At 42.3% G+C, this 17,885-nt stretch overlaps 1 protein-coding gene across 6 annotated transcripts in view; it reads left to right on the top strand.

The window, feature by feature from the left end:
• MAD1L1 (mitotic arrest deficient 1 like 1) overlaps positions 1-17,885 on the top strand; it is a 749,374-nt gene that overhangs the window by 83,363 nt on the left and 648,126 nt on the right. For 5 of the 6 annotated variants that reach the window (XM_075899591.2, XM_075899593.2, XM_006112872.4 and 2 more), the window contains exon 10: positions 3,431-3,517. In XM_075899591.2, coding sequence (XP_075755706.2) covers positions 3,431-3,517 — 87 coding nt within the window. Of the gene's footprint in view, positions 1-3,430; positions 3,518-10,461; positions 10,519-17,885 lie in introns of those variants that run through there. The other variant, XM_089769282.1, reaches the window with a different exon arrangement.

Genomic DNA, 17,885 nt, shown 5'->3' with positions numbered 1-17,885 from the left:
AAAACTGCAGTGATTGATCCACCAGCAAATTATTTATCATGTCTGCTTAGACATAATAAATCAATCTTCGAGCACTCTCTGGTTGAATCTGTCACTCCACTAGGACAAGAAGCATAGCCAGAGTCAATGGGAGAGCAGTCCCATTGGCCTTACTACACAGAGGACACGGCCATAATTATGTCAACTTTAGCTATGCGATTTGCTTAGCTGAAGTTGTTGACTAGATTAAGGTGGGGGGTGTTAGTGTAGCCAAAGCCTCTGGAATAAATTTACATCTCTAGTGTGTCTGATCATGCCATGTAAATGCATGTGGAAGATTGTTCTGTGCTGTTCCTTTCTTCTGCTAAATCTTGGAAGTGCTGCCATTCCCTACCCCTCTTGGGTTTTCTGCTTCATTCGCTTCCAACTTAAGAGATTCAAATGACTTAATTTGCTCAATTTTTGCCAGAGATACTGTTTACCTCTGTCACTGTATAATATGTGGGAAACGTAGGAGTACTGGTAACAGACTGACTATTTCCTGGCATTAGTTACACGACATGAGTCAGAGTTGCAAAAGATTATATCCCTGTCTAATGGCAGGAGTTCATGTTCCTGATTCTAGTGAGTACTGTTATGGAACAACTACTAGGAGATAGAGGAAGTAGTGGAAAGGTGAACATAATTGGTTTATAAGAAAGAAAATTCCCCTTGTCATTTGCGATTCCTGTCCTATCTTTCCTTTTTATTCCCTCCTCTAGCCCAGGACTTTCTAGGTATCCAGTGGGGAAAGAAAATCAGCATTTCTTGTGACTAGGATCAGAGTTCTTGAGGCTAAAGCCTGGTTCTTCTTTGAGTGATGTCCCCGTGGGTGATCCACTGTTGGTGTCAGGCTCATCCTAGTGCTGAAGATCAGTGACTTTTCTAGCACTGTGTAGTCGGACCATGCATGCGCAAGGGTGAAACATGCTGTTCGTGTCTTTGGAGTTCATGCACGCAGCCCGACTTCTCTCAGTTCCTTCGTTGCAACCCTCAGCTGCAGATGGAGCTCCAACCTCTCACTTCTCTTCACTTCTGTGGAGAGAAAATTAGTATTAGGAAGTTAACTGTTCTTTTTGTTCTTTTAATAGTTAAAAAAAATTATATAGATAGTTAATTTTTAGTGTAAATAGTTGCTTAGATTTCGCAGTCAGTCATTGCATAATCCCTCAGGAACAATGCATGGTGAACCACAGGCCTCTTCAGGCCTCTTAAAAAAAAAAAGGGGGGGGGGCGAGCTGGAAGAGAAAAGAAGAAACTCCATCAACTGATGACATGCTGGGATCTCCTGGTTTAAAAAATTTGAGAAATGCTGGGTTTCTATGCCTGCGTCTGACAGCCATGCCAAATATATCCGCTGCCTGGGTGAGAGCCATGTCCCCCAGAAGTGCATCCATTGGTACAGCCTCACAGCCAGGGCTTACAAAGAGAGAGAGCGCTAAGATTGCACATGTTACTTTTTGACAGAATGCTTCAACCTCAGTTGGATAAAGAGGGTACTAATTATTCAGATACCCCTTCTTCTTGGGGAAAAACCTTCAAGCTCTACTGAGCTGAAGGTGTTATCAAAACAAAAAATTAACATGGGAGATAAGACAGGCACTTTGGGTATTCAGAGGCCCTGTGCCACATCAATAACAGGATCCACGCTGCAATCTAAACAGAGCATGGCCGTGGCTATCCCAGCACCAAAAAGAGCACCCACTTGGAGCTCAGCAACTTCTAAGATAACCTCAGCATCGTGAGCACCACCAGCATTCCCGGCACTGCCATCATCCCCAGCACTGCAAGCACCAGCGGCACCAAGGAAGGCCAGGTTAAAATCCACCTAACTCAGTCTCGCATTCCGAGCTCCGAGTCACTGCCACCATCGCTGGCGCTGATGCTTCCTCGGCTGGCACCAACCACATTGGCACCATGGCAAACATCATCAAGCCGCCACTGTTCCTCAGCATGCACTCAGGACTAGACTGCTCCAGTAATGAACCAGGAACCAAGAGCCAGATCTCCTTATGGGACTATATCATGACATCATTCTCACTCTCCCCTATCAATGTGAAACTCCCCTCTCTCACTACGATCACCTACTCTATCACATGACAGCGACTACCATGATGATGCTAAGACTGTTTCCTCTTCTCAACACTCCTCCCCTGCAGGAGCCCACATTAACATATGATACGCAGCAAACATGGTATTCTCACCATGTTTCTGTGGCACCCATATTGGTGAGTGAAGGGGGCAAGGCAGCAACTGCGGAACTGGTTCTGGGGGGAATTTGGCTTTTAAGCCACCCACCCCGGCACCAGCTCCTGTTGCCCTCCCGACCCCCCTTTGCTGCCGGGGGGTGGGGGGAGAGGGGGAAGGAGTGAGAAGTTGATACTCTATTCGACTATTCCATAACCTCTCCAGTTTTGGAAATCAATGTAAAGCCTTTAACTTCAAAAACAATGCTTGCTTGATGTGTTAAATTGTGTGTCTCTTCTTTTCAAGCTCAGTTATGTCAACTAGTTTAGTGTATTCCATCCTGGAGAGGGCAGTGTTGTTCAGTGTATTAAAATATTCTACATGTGCAGGCTCAAAGATTCATTTTCTAAATCTCTTTAAAATTTAAAATTTAATTTACTTTCTTGAGGTTTAAAAAGTAACTAAAGTAGATCTGCAACCTTTTGTTATCTTGAATGCTTAGTTGGTTTGACAACACAGTCAAAGTGAATTCTGGGGTCTTACGACTGTTTCTGGTATAAAATCACTGTTCACCATCTACTTCCACTCTTCTGTGAGAAGACTACCTTTATAATAGTATGGATTTTCCTATTGCATACATGCTCACTGTCCATCTAAACAGAAGGAGCTGTGTCTTTAGGAGCTGTTTTGAGGCATTTCATATAGGCAGAGATAATTACAGTGCACTTTTTGGTAGGGATGTCAACGTGTAGACGACTACACAATTAACCAGTAAGCGTAGGTTTATTGGTTAATTCTGTCGACTGAAGACATTTCTCCCCTTGTTGCTAAGGCCCTTGCATCCTTACCGCATGCAAGATGCTGCAACAAGTATGCCAACTTCAGCTATGCTATTTGTCACATAGATTGACAGCAGGGGTTAGTATAGACAAAGCCTGAGAGCGTGATTCTGTACGAAGTGATGGGCCTGATGTTCTATTGACTGGAAGGGGTAGGCTTAGAGTGCAGCAGGGGTTTGATGTCCTAATGAATACAACTGACTGTGTGTGCTTGACAATACACAAACCAGTGATAGTTCAGTTGTTGTAATAGACTGTGTCAGCCTTAGCCTATAGCACCAATCTTATCTGCCTCTCTGTGTGATCCTTTTTATACAGTCAAATCTCGGACTTCAGCCACTGACATGTCTATGTTTAACTGTTTCCATTATTGTTTAATTGTTTAGAACCCCTGATGATCTCTCGAGACAGATTGTTGCCCTGCAGCAGAGGGAGCTTGTGTTGAAAGAGCAGAACTGTACCATCACAAACAGGTAGGTGATGCCAACAAATGGTGTGTTGCAGGAATTTGTTACTTTTAATATAAGTGAACAGAAAATAAAAGGCTGCAGTCCAAGATGCTTGCTGCTCTTCATTTTGTCCTGTTGCCTCCAAGAAATCATCTGTATTGTCATTATCTTTACTAAGCTGATGTTGAAGATTATATTTGTGATTTAAAGGAAAACCGCAGATTGTGGGATAGTCTTGAGGATTGGAGGTGTATAAATATGTGGAACACTTTAATCATGCTTACTTCCTAGGCTGAAATGAATTCAGGGTTCAGATGGAATGTAAGCTGCTTTCCCAACCATTTTCACCTTTAAAAGCTAAAGAGACAAAGCAGTAGAAGAGGATTAGAAATCCTTGGGTTCAAGTGATTGTGATTAGGCAAGTGGAAAAGATCATTGCAAAGACTTTGAAATTTGTCTTGATGGGTCATGTGAGAAGACTTTGAATTTCTGCCTTTAGCTAGTGGCATTCTGATAGTACGCAACTCTTGAACAATCATAGGAGCAGTGTGCCTGAACTACTGCACCTTCCGTCTGCTTCCTGAATTTGGGGTTGAGTGTTTTTTGCAAGCTAATTTGTTACTGTGATGTAACTGGTATAAAATTATCCAGACTCTGCCACCATAACTGGACTGTATAGGCATTGTGATATTTTACACTAGTGCAGGACTGAGGGAATTATAATCCGTGTCCTTGCGGCATTCTGCATCAAGTTACCTTGTGTGCCAATCACTGTTAGACTCCTGATTTGAGTTTGGCTTGGTCCATGTTCTAAGTGACAGTATTCACATGTTGGTATAATAGATCCAACACTGATTCTTGCACCTCTAAATGTAGGCCTGGTTTGAGAGGAACATGTTAATTCTGCTTTTTTGGCTACCAAATCTGGTTAAGTCAAGTTGGTCTGAGGATTTCAGGGATTTCTGCAGGAAATACTACAAGGATCCAAATCTTTTAAGTAACTCAATTTGATTCCCTATCTGAATAGACCATCTACATCAGAAGGTATGAATTATATATTTTGCTTCTGACCCCCAGAGAAGTAGGGATTGTGTTTTTATTTTGTTTAAGCTTTCTTGGAGGTTTGACATGAAGGGAAGTAATTTGTTTTAACTTTGGAATTGTAGAAGTTGTTGTATTGATACTGGCATCCCCCACAAACTTAATCTATGAGATATGTACTTTATTCAGTAGTCGTCTTGGTTAATCAAACTTTTCTTTTGGGATTAGTTACTTTGTAAGGAGTCACAATCATTGATCAGGACCTGATGGATCTATACATTGTACAAACACAGAATAAAAATGCAGTCCATTTCCCAAAGAGCTTACAAACTAAATAATGACTGAGTCCTTTGTTCTTGGAACTTCTCCAGAGACCTGTTGGCTATATTGTTATTGCTGCAACCACGAGTAGAAAAGTATATCTTAATGCAATACAATCTTTAATGTTACTATTCTTAGGTGTTTCATAAGGAGACGTGGGTTTGTTTGCCTCTCTCTATCTGTTTACTTCCCAGGCTGAGCTGTTTACAGGTGGCAGTATTTTTAAGCATGGCTATTCACTGCAAGAAGGAAATGTAATTCTTCAGTAGAATGTGCTGTCACCTGAACCCCTGTGCTCACTCTCTTCTCTTTCCAAAGCCTTTTCATTTCCTTGACTCCGTAAGTCTGTTCTTGTTAGAAGCAACACCTCAGCATACATCTAAAAGGTTTTTTGAGTTTGTGGCTTTTTGTGTTGCCAATGTGTTGTCTGACATGATCAAGCGATAGCAACATGCAAAATGACTACTTTGAGCATAAACATGTTGAACACAAAGCAGTCAAATGTCCTATAGTTCAGCACTGGTTAAACACCCTCTGTTCATCTCAGCCTGCTTTTACTAACATGCCTCCTGAGGTGTCTGGTAGGTTCTGGTTCAGGGGATAATCATTGTCCCTGCCATCCAGTATTAATGACAAGTAGGATTCAAGCAAGGCAATAAAGTTTACTATAAATGCTCTTTAACTGCTACTGAAATGTTTTAGCCAGTTGTAAAAATTGTTAGCCAAACAGGCAGCCAGCTAAATTGGTTCATGGATTTGTTAGGAGGCGTAAGCTGAAAAAACAGTTGGATATCTTTTAAAAAAACAAAAACAAATGACCAAAGTAAAAATAAAAGTGGAGGTGGCAATGTTTTAACAGTTACTGATTTTGATAGCTGCTGCTCACTGTCTGTTACAGAAAATGATTTTGTCTTAATTTATTTATAGCCAGAGAGAATCTTTTTATTGAGGGGAAAAAGAGCCCTTTGGAAGTGCTTGTTCATGCTGGTCACAACTGGATCATTTTAACTTAAAAACAAAAACCTGATCAAAATTACTTCTTGATTTTCAAAGATGCCTTCAAATGAAAGAGGCAGTAAGACCTGGCTCAAATGAAAACTCTTAAAACCTGCTAAGTCACAATTATTTGAGTTCAGTTTATAAAATTGACAAGATCTCCTTTCTTTTGTCTAATATTTTCTGTCTTAAAATATAGGCAATCAGGTATGTTCTTAAATCTTCCATTACAGTTGATTTGAAAGCTCCCAGGAGAGGATCTTGAGTTTCTGACAAAGTGCTTTATAAGAAAGCAAATCTGATTTTTCTCTTTCCTTGAGCCATATCCGGGATCAGCTGATGCTCTGTTGTTTTATTTGTTTCTTATACTGTCTAGAATGTGGATGTAATATAATGACTTAGTGTGTGAGATCGACTCCCTCTAGTGGTTGGCCTCGAAATTATACAGCCTTCTACTATCTCACCACTACAGTAGTTCTCCTTTAGCTTTAGTGGTAGCCGGGTTTTGGGCTTTTGGTGTTGAAGGTCTTAAGATTGAGCCTGCTGACAATGTGATACCTGTATATGTATAGTTCTGTTCAGTGCAAAAACATAAAATAGGGAAGGGTCTCTGCTCCAGAAAGCTTTGAATTTTCTCAATATCTGCGTGGATACTTAAGAAAATCATGACCAGAAGCCAGCATCCTAATCTCTTTTGGGTAGGGAAGCAGGAAATCACTCACAAGCTTTATTTCCATATTGTTATGATGAGAAGAGGGCAGAGTGTAAGGTGCGGTTAATGATGATCTTACCTGCTTATGAACTTATTACTCATTAGCATGTTTAATTTAATAACGGGGTTTGCCTCGTGTACAGGCTTTTGTTGACAGAGGCTAGACTATATCCAGTTCTGTCGACAAAGCAAGCCGCTTTGTCGACATGAGAGTGTAGACGCAAAGGATAGTGTAGATGCAGTAACGCCTTCTGTCAAGAGAGCTCTGTCGACAAAAGGCGTTAATCCTTGTAGAATGAGGTTTACCGCCGTCAACAAAACTGCCGAGTTCTGTCAATGTTATGTCGATAGAACTCGGTGGTAGTGAAGACGCAGGTATAGTTTTGTCGACAAAAGTCCACTTTTGTCGACAAAACTCTGTAGTCTAGATACACCCTAATTGATCAGCAACATCCCACTTGCAGGATGCCAGCACTCTGCAAACAACTTTTACTCAGGTAACCCTCTCTCTGCATATTAATTGTGCCTGGATATGCTTGTGTAGGTGCTGTTGATATTGGTTGAGTTTTATGGAATGCTTACACAAACTTTTACATTGCTCATGTAATTTTTATGATCCTCATGGAACAGTTTTACTGATACTTTATTTTGATTGTGGGGAACCTTCCTGGAATACTGACTATTGTAAGACATATTTCAATCTTCTATTCATCCTGCAGTCTCACAAACAGCTCCCAGTTTCCTTTGAACAGGGAGGATCTGATTGCAAGTGTAGCAGCATATGAGCAGGACTGGGATTCAGAAAACAAACCAAGCATGGAAATGATGGAATGGGGGTAATTTGCTACACACAATCACATCTTGCTTGCAGAACTGAAGAGCAGATTTAGCTCTATATGGAGCCTGTTTCAGTTCAGTTTAATCTGGGTGATCTACAGAGAGGGGTGTAACAAGGAGGGGAGAAGACATGGGTAAAATGTGTACACAACAGCATATTGCGCATCTGAGGAATGAACAGACAAAACCAATTTCACTTAGCACTTCCCTTGAATTTCTATCCCTCTAGTTCAGTAGTGCTCCTGTGATGCCAATGTTTCCATTATTAAAAAAATAATGAAAGGCCGTTGCACCATAAAGGGTCACATTAGTGTAACATTACCGTTCTGGCTTAGCGTTGATTTTTCTGGCTTTGGGGAGTGTAAGCACAATGAGTGCTTTGTATAACCTGTTGTATATCAATATTTCAGGGAACTGTAGTGAATAGGGGTGATGCAAAACGTATATCTTACGCTTCCTAAGCAAATTGGGGCACTTAGACATGCAGAGTCAGGGGCCAGCATTTCTTGATTTGCAGATTTAAGTCAATGTCTTTATGTGTACCTGGGGATTGTTTATTTATTTATGTATGAATTAGATGGAGTCTCTTGGAGGTTGCTAACATTGGTTAGGTGTGAAACAAAAATTTCTTCCATAGTGCTGGTGACGAGAAAAGATAGAGGGTCACAACCACTTTTCCACTGGGCACATTAGCTGCAGAAAAAAAACCCGTCAGCATTGCTGATTAATGTAGTGAAAGCGCTGTTAATAGTGCATGATGGAATCTCACTGCTGCTCTGGAGCGTGTTGCTGAGAGTTGTGTAAATAGAGTAAATTATTCTTTCGGTGGCAGCAGCAGGAGGTATTGTGGAACCTGGGTAACTGTAGAATAAAGATAACAATCCAAAGGCTTAGAGGAATGGAGGTTAATGAAGACTGCTTTGGGATCACTTTGATAGCTGATGAGATGTAGCCTATGAGAAATTGGCTTTACTTAGGAGGAGCACTGTGTGGGTAATGAAAGAAACAAGTTTAATTACTAGGTCCATTTAGCTACTGTTGATTAGCTCCTTCCCTTTTCCTTTACTCCTTCTGAGTACACAATTAATGTCCTAGAAACATGTCCACCATGTCTGGCTTCTGCTGTAAACATATGCTGCAGTGAGCTTCCGCACATGTCCAAAGGTGCCATTTCGTGAGAGCGTGTGTGTGTGGGCTTACAGACGCAAGTACTAGGATGCAGTGTGCTCTTTTTCCCCATGAGGATAAAGTACTCAGCTTGCGTCACTTATTCCTCTGCCCCCTCCCCTCACAAGCTGGGAGTGAGATTAATGTACATAAGCTGTGTACTTTATTCTCACTCCCTGATGGTGAAAGGGAAGAAGAACAGCACCATCCCAGTATGTGTGGCAGTAGCCTGCCTGCCTACTTCTTCCCTGAAATGGCACTCTTGCTCATATCCTCTTTAGGAGGTAAAGGAGGTGCAGAGGGATAGCTTTCCTAAAATGCAGATCTTAGACTTATTCTTCCTGCTGCTTGTACCTTATACTTCTCTTAGTGAGTTTAGCCAACTTGTAAATCTTTTCCACTCTGCGCTTTCCCAGCCATCGTTTTATAAACTTGGTTGCTCAGATGCTATGGTTATGTGTGCCAGAGAAATGCCTATAAATTCCCATTTCATATATTGAACAGCAGCACCAACCATCTCCATGCTGGCAGCATACCAGGCGGCATTAGGATTGCTTTGCTTCTTAGTCCCAGCCTCTCCAGTGGTTCAGGACTACTTTGGTGCCATGGTTTCTGCTGGGATAGATGCCAGTGGAACAGACTTTCCAGAAATTGTTTAATCCTTACTGAGCTAGGGAAACAGGTCAGTAGCCCAACAGATTCTTAGCCATTGACAGCAGAAACCCAGTGGTATGGTTGGATTCAGTTCAATAACAAGAGATAACAAATCGCCAGGCTTACTCAACTTTGTGAATTCTAGTTTATTAGTCAAAGATTAGAACAGCGTATCCCAGAATGGAAGATCAATATGTTACCTCCTCTCTGGGAGACACTAGTACAGCTGGTCAACTGATTCAAATCTGAGCTGAATTCCACCTCTGTGTATACTAAGGTTGAGAGTTTTTACTGTTCTGAGCATTACTTCTTATCTGTTATCTTTGACATGTTTTTCAAGACTCTTTATTAGGCTTGCACAGACCATCGGTAAACATGACATAGTTTGTAATCAATTGATTATTTTGTTTTGACTGTTCCAAAGGTCGGCAAAACCTTAGAGACCTACTTCACAAGTTAGTGTGGTGCAGGTCAACAAACGTCAACAAAATTTTGTTTTGTCCTTGTTATGTGGAAAGGATCTGTACCTAACAAAGCTGAACATGAAAAAAATTCATAGTTACACAAAACCATAGGTGCTATATATAATACTCTATATGATATTGACTAACTCTCTGTAAAAGTTGCACAGTTTCTCTTACCTGGCTTTATACATGCCTACTTTGGGAAGGTGGATTTTGGTAAGCTCAGAGAGCTGATAGGTAAGGTCCCATGGGAATCAAGACTGAGGGGAGAAACAACTGAGGAGAGTTGGCAGTTTTTCAAAGGGACATTGTTAAGGGCCCAAAAGCAAGCTATTCCACTGCGTCGGAAAGATAGAAAATATGGCAAAAGACCGCCTTGGCTTAACCACGAGATCTTGCATGATCTAAATAAAAAAGGAGTCCTATAAAAAATGGAAAGTAGGACAAATGACAAAGGATGAATATAGGCAAACCACAGGAAAGCAGGAGCAAGATTACAAAGGCAAAGGCACAAAATGAGCTCAAACTAGCTACGGGAATAAAGGGAAACAAGAAGACTTTTTATAAATATATTAGAAACAAGAGAAAGACCAAGGACAGGGTAGGCCCTGTCATGATTATGAGGGTTAGCCAGCAGCCTGGGGATTAAAGGGTTAACTACACCTAGCCAGGTGGAGTGGCCAATAGGAATGTAGGTAGTACTTTCAAACTGGAACAAAGGAATTTGGTTTTTTTTCCTCCTTTGTCTCTCTGGGTGAGTCCTCTGCAGCTACAGGGAGGGACCAGCATGTCTGTCTCTCTCTCTCTGTCCAAGAAACAATTCTTCACTTTCTGTAAGTAGGGTAAAGTTTAGGTAGTTTCGTTAGGCTTTATTGTTTTAAGGGTTGGGTTTGGGATCTGATATCTGGCACTGCTTAAGAGATGTTTGGCTTTTCTTTTTAACTAAGTTCTAGCCCATGGTGTAATTCCTCCATGAGTATATTTTGTTACCTTTCCATCTGATCCTTATGCTTGCAACAGGAATATTGTTGTAATAATAAAAGTTTTCTCTTTTCTTTTTATTAACCTGGCATTGGTTATTTGTGTGTCCTGATTTTTATAATAGGGGTGAGATTTCCCAAATGATCTTTCCCCTAATCTCGTTATTAATATTTGGGTGGTGGCAGTGGAAGTTTTATTCCCAAAATCTAGGTTTTTAAGATTTTGGGGGAAGTTTTATACCAAAGCCTGGTAGATAAGGCTTTGGGGTACACTTGGTGGCCCCCACTTCTGCATTTATTTGTGCTCGCCTGGCCTCTGCTTCTGCATTTATTTGTGCTCACCTCTCCTCTATCCGTGGGATAAGCTCAACCTCTTTCTGAGTTAAAGATCTGCCATCTGCCTTACGGGCAGCTTCTCATATAGAAGGCAGAGGTGAGGGTGGAGCAGCACTGCTATACATTGCTCCTGCCCTCTCCTTGGGGTATGAATCTGTCCTAGAGCTGGACATCCTGCCTTAACTACCCTAGGTATCCAGTTATCATAAAGCTATATAAAAAAAAACTGGTTGGGATGGTCTATGTCTGGCTTAAGCTTAACCTTCTGTTTGCCCCTCTGAGCAGCCCAGGAAACAAGAAAAAAACCAGAAAAACTGTAAAACTTGCAACTCAAAAGAAAAACCTGTGTCCTTAAAAATCCTGGGTTCTCAAAACAGTCCCACCACGCTGCCACCATGTTATGGCTCCTTCCCCACTCTGGCATGATAAATGCAGAAGTGGGGACCAGCAAGTGTACCCCAAAGCCTTATCTACCAGCCTTTGGTATAAAACGATTCCCAAAATCTAGGTTTTTAAGATTTTGGGGGAAGTTTTATACCAAAGCCTGGTAGATAAGGCTTTGGGGTACACTTGCTGGCCCCCACTTCTGAATTTATCATGCAAGAGTGGGGAAGGAGCCATGACAGGCCCACTAGTTGGTGAGCAGGGAGAAACAGTAACAGGAAACTTGGAAATGGCAGAGATGTTTAATGACTTCTTTGTTTCGGTCTTCACTGAGAAGTCTGAAGGCATGCCTAACATAGTGAATGCTAGTGGGAAGGGGGTAGGTTTAGAAGGTAAAATAAAAAGAGAACACGTTAAAAATAACCTAGAAAAGTTAGATGCCTGCAAGTCACCAGGGCCTGATGAAATGCATCCTAGAATACTCAAGGAGCTGATTGAGGAGGTATCTGAGCCTCTAGCTATCATCTTTGGAAAATCATGGGAGACAGGAGAGATTCCAGAAGACTGGAAAAGGGCAAATATAGTGCCCATTTATGAAAAGGGAAATAAGAACAACCCAGGAAACTATAGACCAGTTAGTTTAACTTCTGTGCCAGGGAAGATAATGGAGCAGGTAACTAAGGAAATCATCTGTAAACACTTGGAAGGTGGCAAGGTGATAGGGAACAGCCAGCATGGATTTTGTAAAGAACAAATCATGTCAAACCAACCCGATAGTTTTCTTTGATAGGATAATGAGTCTTGTGGATAAGGGAGAAGTGGTGGAAGTAGTATACCTAGACTTTAGTAAGGCGTTTGATATGGTCTCGCATGATCTTCTTATCAATAAACTAGGGAAATTCAACTTAGATGGGACTACTATAAGGTGGGTGCATAACTGGCTGGATAACCGTACTCAGAGAGTAGTTATTAATGGTTCACAATCCTGCTGGAAAGGCATAACAAGAGGGGTTCCGCAGGGGTCTGTTTTGGGACCGGCTCTGTTCAATATCTTCATCAACGATTTAGATATTTGTATAGAAAGTACTCTTATTAAGTTTGCAGATACCACCAAGCTGGGAGGGATTGCGACTAATCTGGAGAATAGGGTCATAAATCAAAATGACCTAGACGAACTGGAGAAATGGTCGGAGGTAAATAGGATGAAGTTTAATAAAGACAAATGCAAAGTGCTCCACTTAGGAAGGAACAATCAGTTTCACACATACAGAATGGGAAGCGACTGTCTAGGAAGGAGTATGGCAGAAAGGGATCTAGGGGTTATAGTGGACCACAAGCTGCATATGAGTCAGCAGTGTGATGCTGTTGCAAAAAAAGCAAACATGATTCTAGGATGCATTAACAAGTGTGTTGTGAGCAAGACACGACAAGTCATTCTTCCACTCTACTCTGCGCTGGTTAGGCCTCAGTTGGAGTATTGTGTCCAGTTCCGGGCACCACATTTCAAGAAAGATGTGGAAAAATTGGAGAGGGTCCAGAGAAGAGCAACAAGAATGGTTAAAGGTCTAGAGAACATGACCTACGAAGGAAGGCTGAAAGAATTGGTTTTGTTTAGTTTAGAAAAGAGAAGATTGAGGGGGGACGTGATAGCAGTTTTCAAGTATCTAAAAGGAAGAGGGAGAAATCTTGTTCATCTTGGCCTCTGGGGATAGAACAAGCAGCAATGGTCTTAAACTGCAGCAAGGGAGGTTTAGGTTGGACATTAGGAAAAAGTTCCTGTCAGGGTGGTCAAACACTGGAATAAATTGCTCTGGGAGGTTGTGGAATCTCCATCTGTGGAGATATTTAAGAGTAGGTTAGATAAATGTCTATCAGGGATGGTCTAGACAGTATTTGGTCCTGCCATGAGGGCAGGGGACTGGGACTCAATGACCTCTCAAGGTCCCTTCCAGTCCTAGTATTCTGTGATTCTTTACCTAAAGACTGACTGGTGGGTTTAGTTCATTTCTCAAACCTTGTTGTATTCTCTTGGTATATGCTGAGCTACCATTATCCAGAGATTATGCAACCTAATTGTATTAAATATAATATACTGATTCACCATTGGCTACTTTCTTATACTGATTACATAATTTCTCATTTTTAATCACATTTACAGCTACAACAAATTCCATGATTTGATTAATACAGGTTGTTTGTCAGATGAATGTATCTATTTTCTATTTGTTAACAAAAGCAATCTACGTTTCTGGTTAATAATTCTGTTTGTAAGACATATTTTCCTAATATATTCTGTTTACAAGAGCCAGCTCCACAAACCTTGATAAAGTCCATTCCTCATCTGGTGACTACTCCTTACAGCATTTAGCAATTTATGTAACTAAATCTTCACAATCTGTGTTTTCCATTTTGTCTTCAGCCTGGGTGAAAACACCATGAGTCCTATGGATTAGCTCAGTTAACATTAGGCGGCCTGTCTGGAAGAGTTCAGATGTGAGAGTCCTGTCGCTTATGTCCAGAACTTTTTAACATGGTTAGAGCCCTGGGTCTATACAGAATTTCTTTTCTAGGTGAAGCCCAGATTATTCACAAGATGGATTTTTCTTCTTGGCTCATGCTTCTTATTGTGTTTATTCTTTCGTCTCTTCTCCCGGAAGTTCTCAACAACACAGGGACAGAAATGCTGCCAAACCAGGATTCTTATTGCAGATCATTCAACCCATGTGGCTCTCTTAGTTCCATTTTAAACATCCTTAAAGACTCCTCTTTAGATTGTCCTTTAAAAAAAAAAAAAGAAAAAAAAAAAGGAAGCCGATAGGCATCCTAAATCTGGAGTTGAGAAGCCCTCACATTCTGGATGTTTATCTGACCATGTCTAGTTAAGATGGATATGTGATTCAGAAGAGCAACAGGATTCTTCTTCTTTGAGGAATGCTCCACCTTTGGTGTTTTTGGTGCTGCTGCACCTTTAGTCGGAGATTTAAGACAGCAGTGTCTTTGGGCAGCTGGCATGCGCCACCTGTAATGGCAGCTGTGTGTGCGCAGCCAACCAATCCCTTGGTTCCTTCTCTGATGCTGTTGGCCATAGTTGGAACCTGCAGTTGCCCTACTTACTCTTTGGAAAACATTCCAATTTATTAGATTAGTTCAGTAATTAGTTATTTAGTGTTTATAAGTTACCAATTAGTAGTTTAGTGTTACAGTTTTAAAAAAAGTTCTTTAGATAATCAGCGAACCGTTTTTAATGTGGCCTAGGGACATACCTGGTTCACCAAGCTTTAAGTGGTGTCTGATGTGTAGGTTGTAAATATCCATATCAGACGGCCACGCTCAGTTTTGTGTGGTGCCTCAGGCAGCGACACTAAGTGGACAAGTGTCCTCACTGCAAGTAATTTACTGTGAGAACCAGAAAGGCCAGAGAATTCCAGCTTAAACTTATGTCAACGGAAAAAGGGTATGACTCGCATCTAACCCTGAACATTCCTTGCCACCCAAGCAGCTTTCTCCTGTTGTGAGCTCTGAGAAGTCGGCTTCCACAGGGGTGAGACCCTCAGATAATATGGCTGATCAAGCCAAAAAGCATTCTCATTCATCCTATATGGCAGGGGTTCCCAACCTTTTTCGGTCCCCGTACCCCATTGGCTTTTAGTAAACCTTCCCGTACCCCCTATTCAATATGAAAGGAAATAAATTTTAGACTCTAGAATCCACAACTTTTTTCACTAACACTACCACTTTTGGAATATTTCAATTAGGATAATCTAGTTATTTACCAAATATTCCCTGTACCCCCTTGATAAGCTTCTCGTACCCCCTGGGGGTACACGTACCCCAGGTTGGGAACCCCTGCTCTAGGGACAAGTCTCTTGAGAAAAAGCAGTCACATTCAGAGAAATCAACCCTGGCACCAGTGGCACACAAGGCACCAGATAGTGAGGTTCTGGGTACATCTGGTATTGAGACTACTCAAGGGCAAAAGACCAAATTCGGTCTAGCTCTAAGACCTCGGTACATTCCAAGCCGAAGTCAGCTCCATCAGCACAGACAAAATCATCTACGGCACCTACAAACCAGTGGTCAGTGTCAGCACCGAGCGTAATGCCTCCTCAGACTAAGCATTCCACCATGCAGGCTCAAACCAAGCACACAGCACCGCTGGTGCTGAGCAAGGTTAGCTCCGCCAGCCAAACCCATGTCACAGACGGTTGGCAGTGAGCACACGGGCACTGCAGCAGTTCACCACAGCCAGGGAACTCATAGTAACCTGGGTGCTGGGAATGCCATTGTTCTGCACACCAAATACATCTCAGTTTTCCCTGCCTGTGACACCATCAGGATCAGCTCCTCCTCTGTCACTATCCAGTGATGATGATGATGACTCCATTACTGTGCACACACCAAGGCGCTCCTTACCAAAGTCAGTGCAGCGTCCCGTTCAGTGGCTACCACCACCTTTACCAATCCCCTCCAATTGGCCATACTGGCATTGTTGGCCTGTATATAGGCAAGAGCAAGCCCAGCCTTAGCAGCAGAGAATCCCTGCATCAATCTCTCCTGCATGCTCCACCACCCTCTCCAGATGAGAGGAGGAAGAGGAATTGGACATAGAAGATGAAGAGTGAACACCAGAATCTCCACCACCCACTCATTTATCATCTCCTTGACTTCCTGAGATGACTTCACGTTGTTCCAGGAGCTATACAAATGCATTGCGGCTGCCCTGCACATATCATTTGTTAACTTGGCAGAAACCCAGCACAAGTTAACAAACATTTTACACACTTCCCTGGCTGCTAAGGTTGTGGTACTTCTGAACACTGCTCTCATGGACCTGTCAAAACGAATATGGCAGATGCCTGTCACCTTCCCACCAACCTGCAAAAGGTCTGACAAAAAATATTACGTCATGCCACAGGAGGCAGACTTTTTATTCTCCCATTGAAAGCCCAATTCCCTGGTGATGCAGGCTGTCAATCAGAAAGGAAGCAACAAGCTGCTCTTACCACACCATATGACAGAGGATGACTCAAGCTTGATCTCCATAGGAGAAAAGCTTACTCCTCTGCTACCTTCCAACTGAGGATAGTTATACAGCACTGCTTGTGAAATACACCTACAACATATTTGAGCAGATAACACCTTTTATTGAACAGTTTCCATACAAGAAGAGGGAACAGTTCAAGTCCAACCTAAATGAAGGGGCTCTCATTTCACGCACAGCCATCCACGCTGCAGTCAATTCGGCTGATACAACATCACGATCCATCTCAATAGCCATTGTTATGTGGTCCTCCTGGCTACAGCTGTCCAGTTTCCTGAAGGAGGTGCAAGCCACCCTTCCATTTGAGGGTTCTAAACTATTTGCAGAGTCAACAGACACAGCATTACACACTCTCAAGGATTCAAAAGCTATCTTGAGAACCTTAGGCATATACGTACCTGTAACAAAAAGGAAGCAGGTCAGAGCATTTAATCAGAAGTATCGACCAACCTCTTTCTGTCAGCCCCATAGATATAAGGTGCTCTCCTTTGGACTTTCCACAGCACCAAGAGTTTTTCCAAAGTCTTAGTGGTAGTTGCAGCACACCTTCGCTGAAGGGGGAGTCATTATCATCCCCCTTGTAGGACGACTGCCTACAAAAGGGGTTGTCTTTTCATGATGCACAACAGGTATCAACCAGAGAACTATTCAGCCAACTGGGACTGCAACTCAATCTTCAAAAATGCTTTTGACCCCAACAGAAACCCTCAGTTTCATAGGGGTCGAGCTCAACAGCACAATGGCAGAGCTGCATCACAGACTTGATAGGCCAGGCACAATACTGTCTGCAGTTCTCAGCAAAGCTCTGTCTCTAGCTCCTGGGACATATGGCAGTGGCTGCGTTCGTAGTACCACATGCTTGCCTACACATGAGACCATTACAAGCCTGGCTTCACACTGTATACAAGTCACAGGTTCACCAAATAATCAAACACTTGTCCATGCCAATCACGGTGAAAGAATCCCTCACTTGGTGGATGGAGGTAGACAACACCTGCAAGGGAGTTCCTTTTCAACCCCCACTCCTGTCAGTCACAATAACCATGGATGCGTCACTATTAGGGTGGGGAGCCCACATAGGTCAACAAGTTGTCCAAGGCTAATGGTCACCAAAGGTGTCTAAACTCCATATCAACATCTTGAAACTCCGAGCGGTTCGCAATACCTGCTAACATTTTGCTGACCAGTCAGTACACTAACTTATGGACAAACAACAACAATACCAAATGCAGCAAGTACTGTTCCAGAGTGGGTCTAGGTCCCCAATCTCTGGAGGATGCATTCATGATGAAGTAGGACATGCTCATGTATGCCTTCCCACCGCTGCCTCTGCTGCTCCACAAGGTGATTCTGAAAATAAAACAGGACCGAGCCAGGGACATACTGGTAGCTCCAAACTGGCCCAGAGAGACATGGTTCCCTTACCTGCTTCAGATGATCCAAAGTCCTCTGTGACATT

Source organism: Pelodiscus sinensis, chromosome 15 (genome assembly GCF_052426305.1).
Source record: "Pelodiscus sinensis isolate ZL-2025 chromosome 15, ASM5242630v1, whole genome shotgun sequence".
Taxonomy (NCBI): domain Eukaryota; kingdom Metazoa; phylum Chordata; order Testudines; family Trionychidae; genus Pelodiscus; species Pelodiscus sinensis.
Note: the sequence above shows the minus strand (reverse complement) of the source record. Positions and strands in the feature narration are given on the sequence as shown.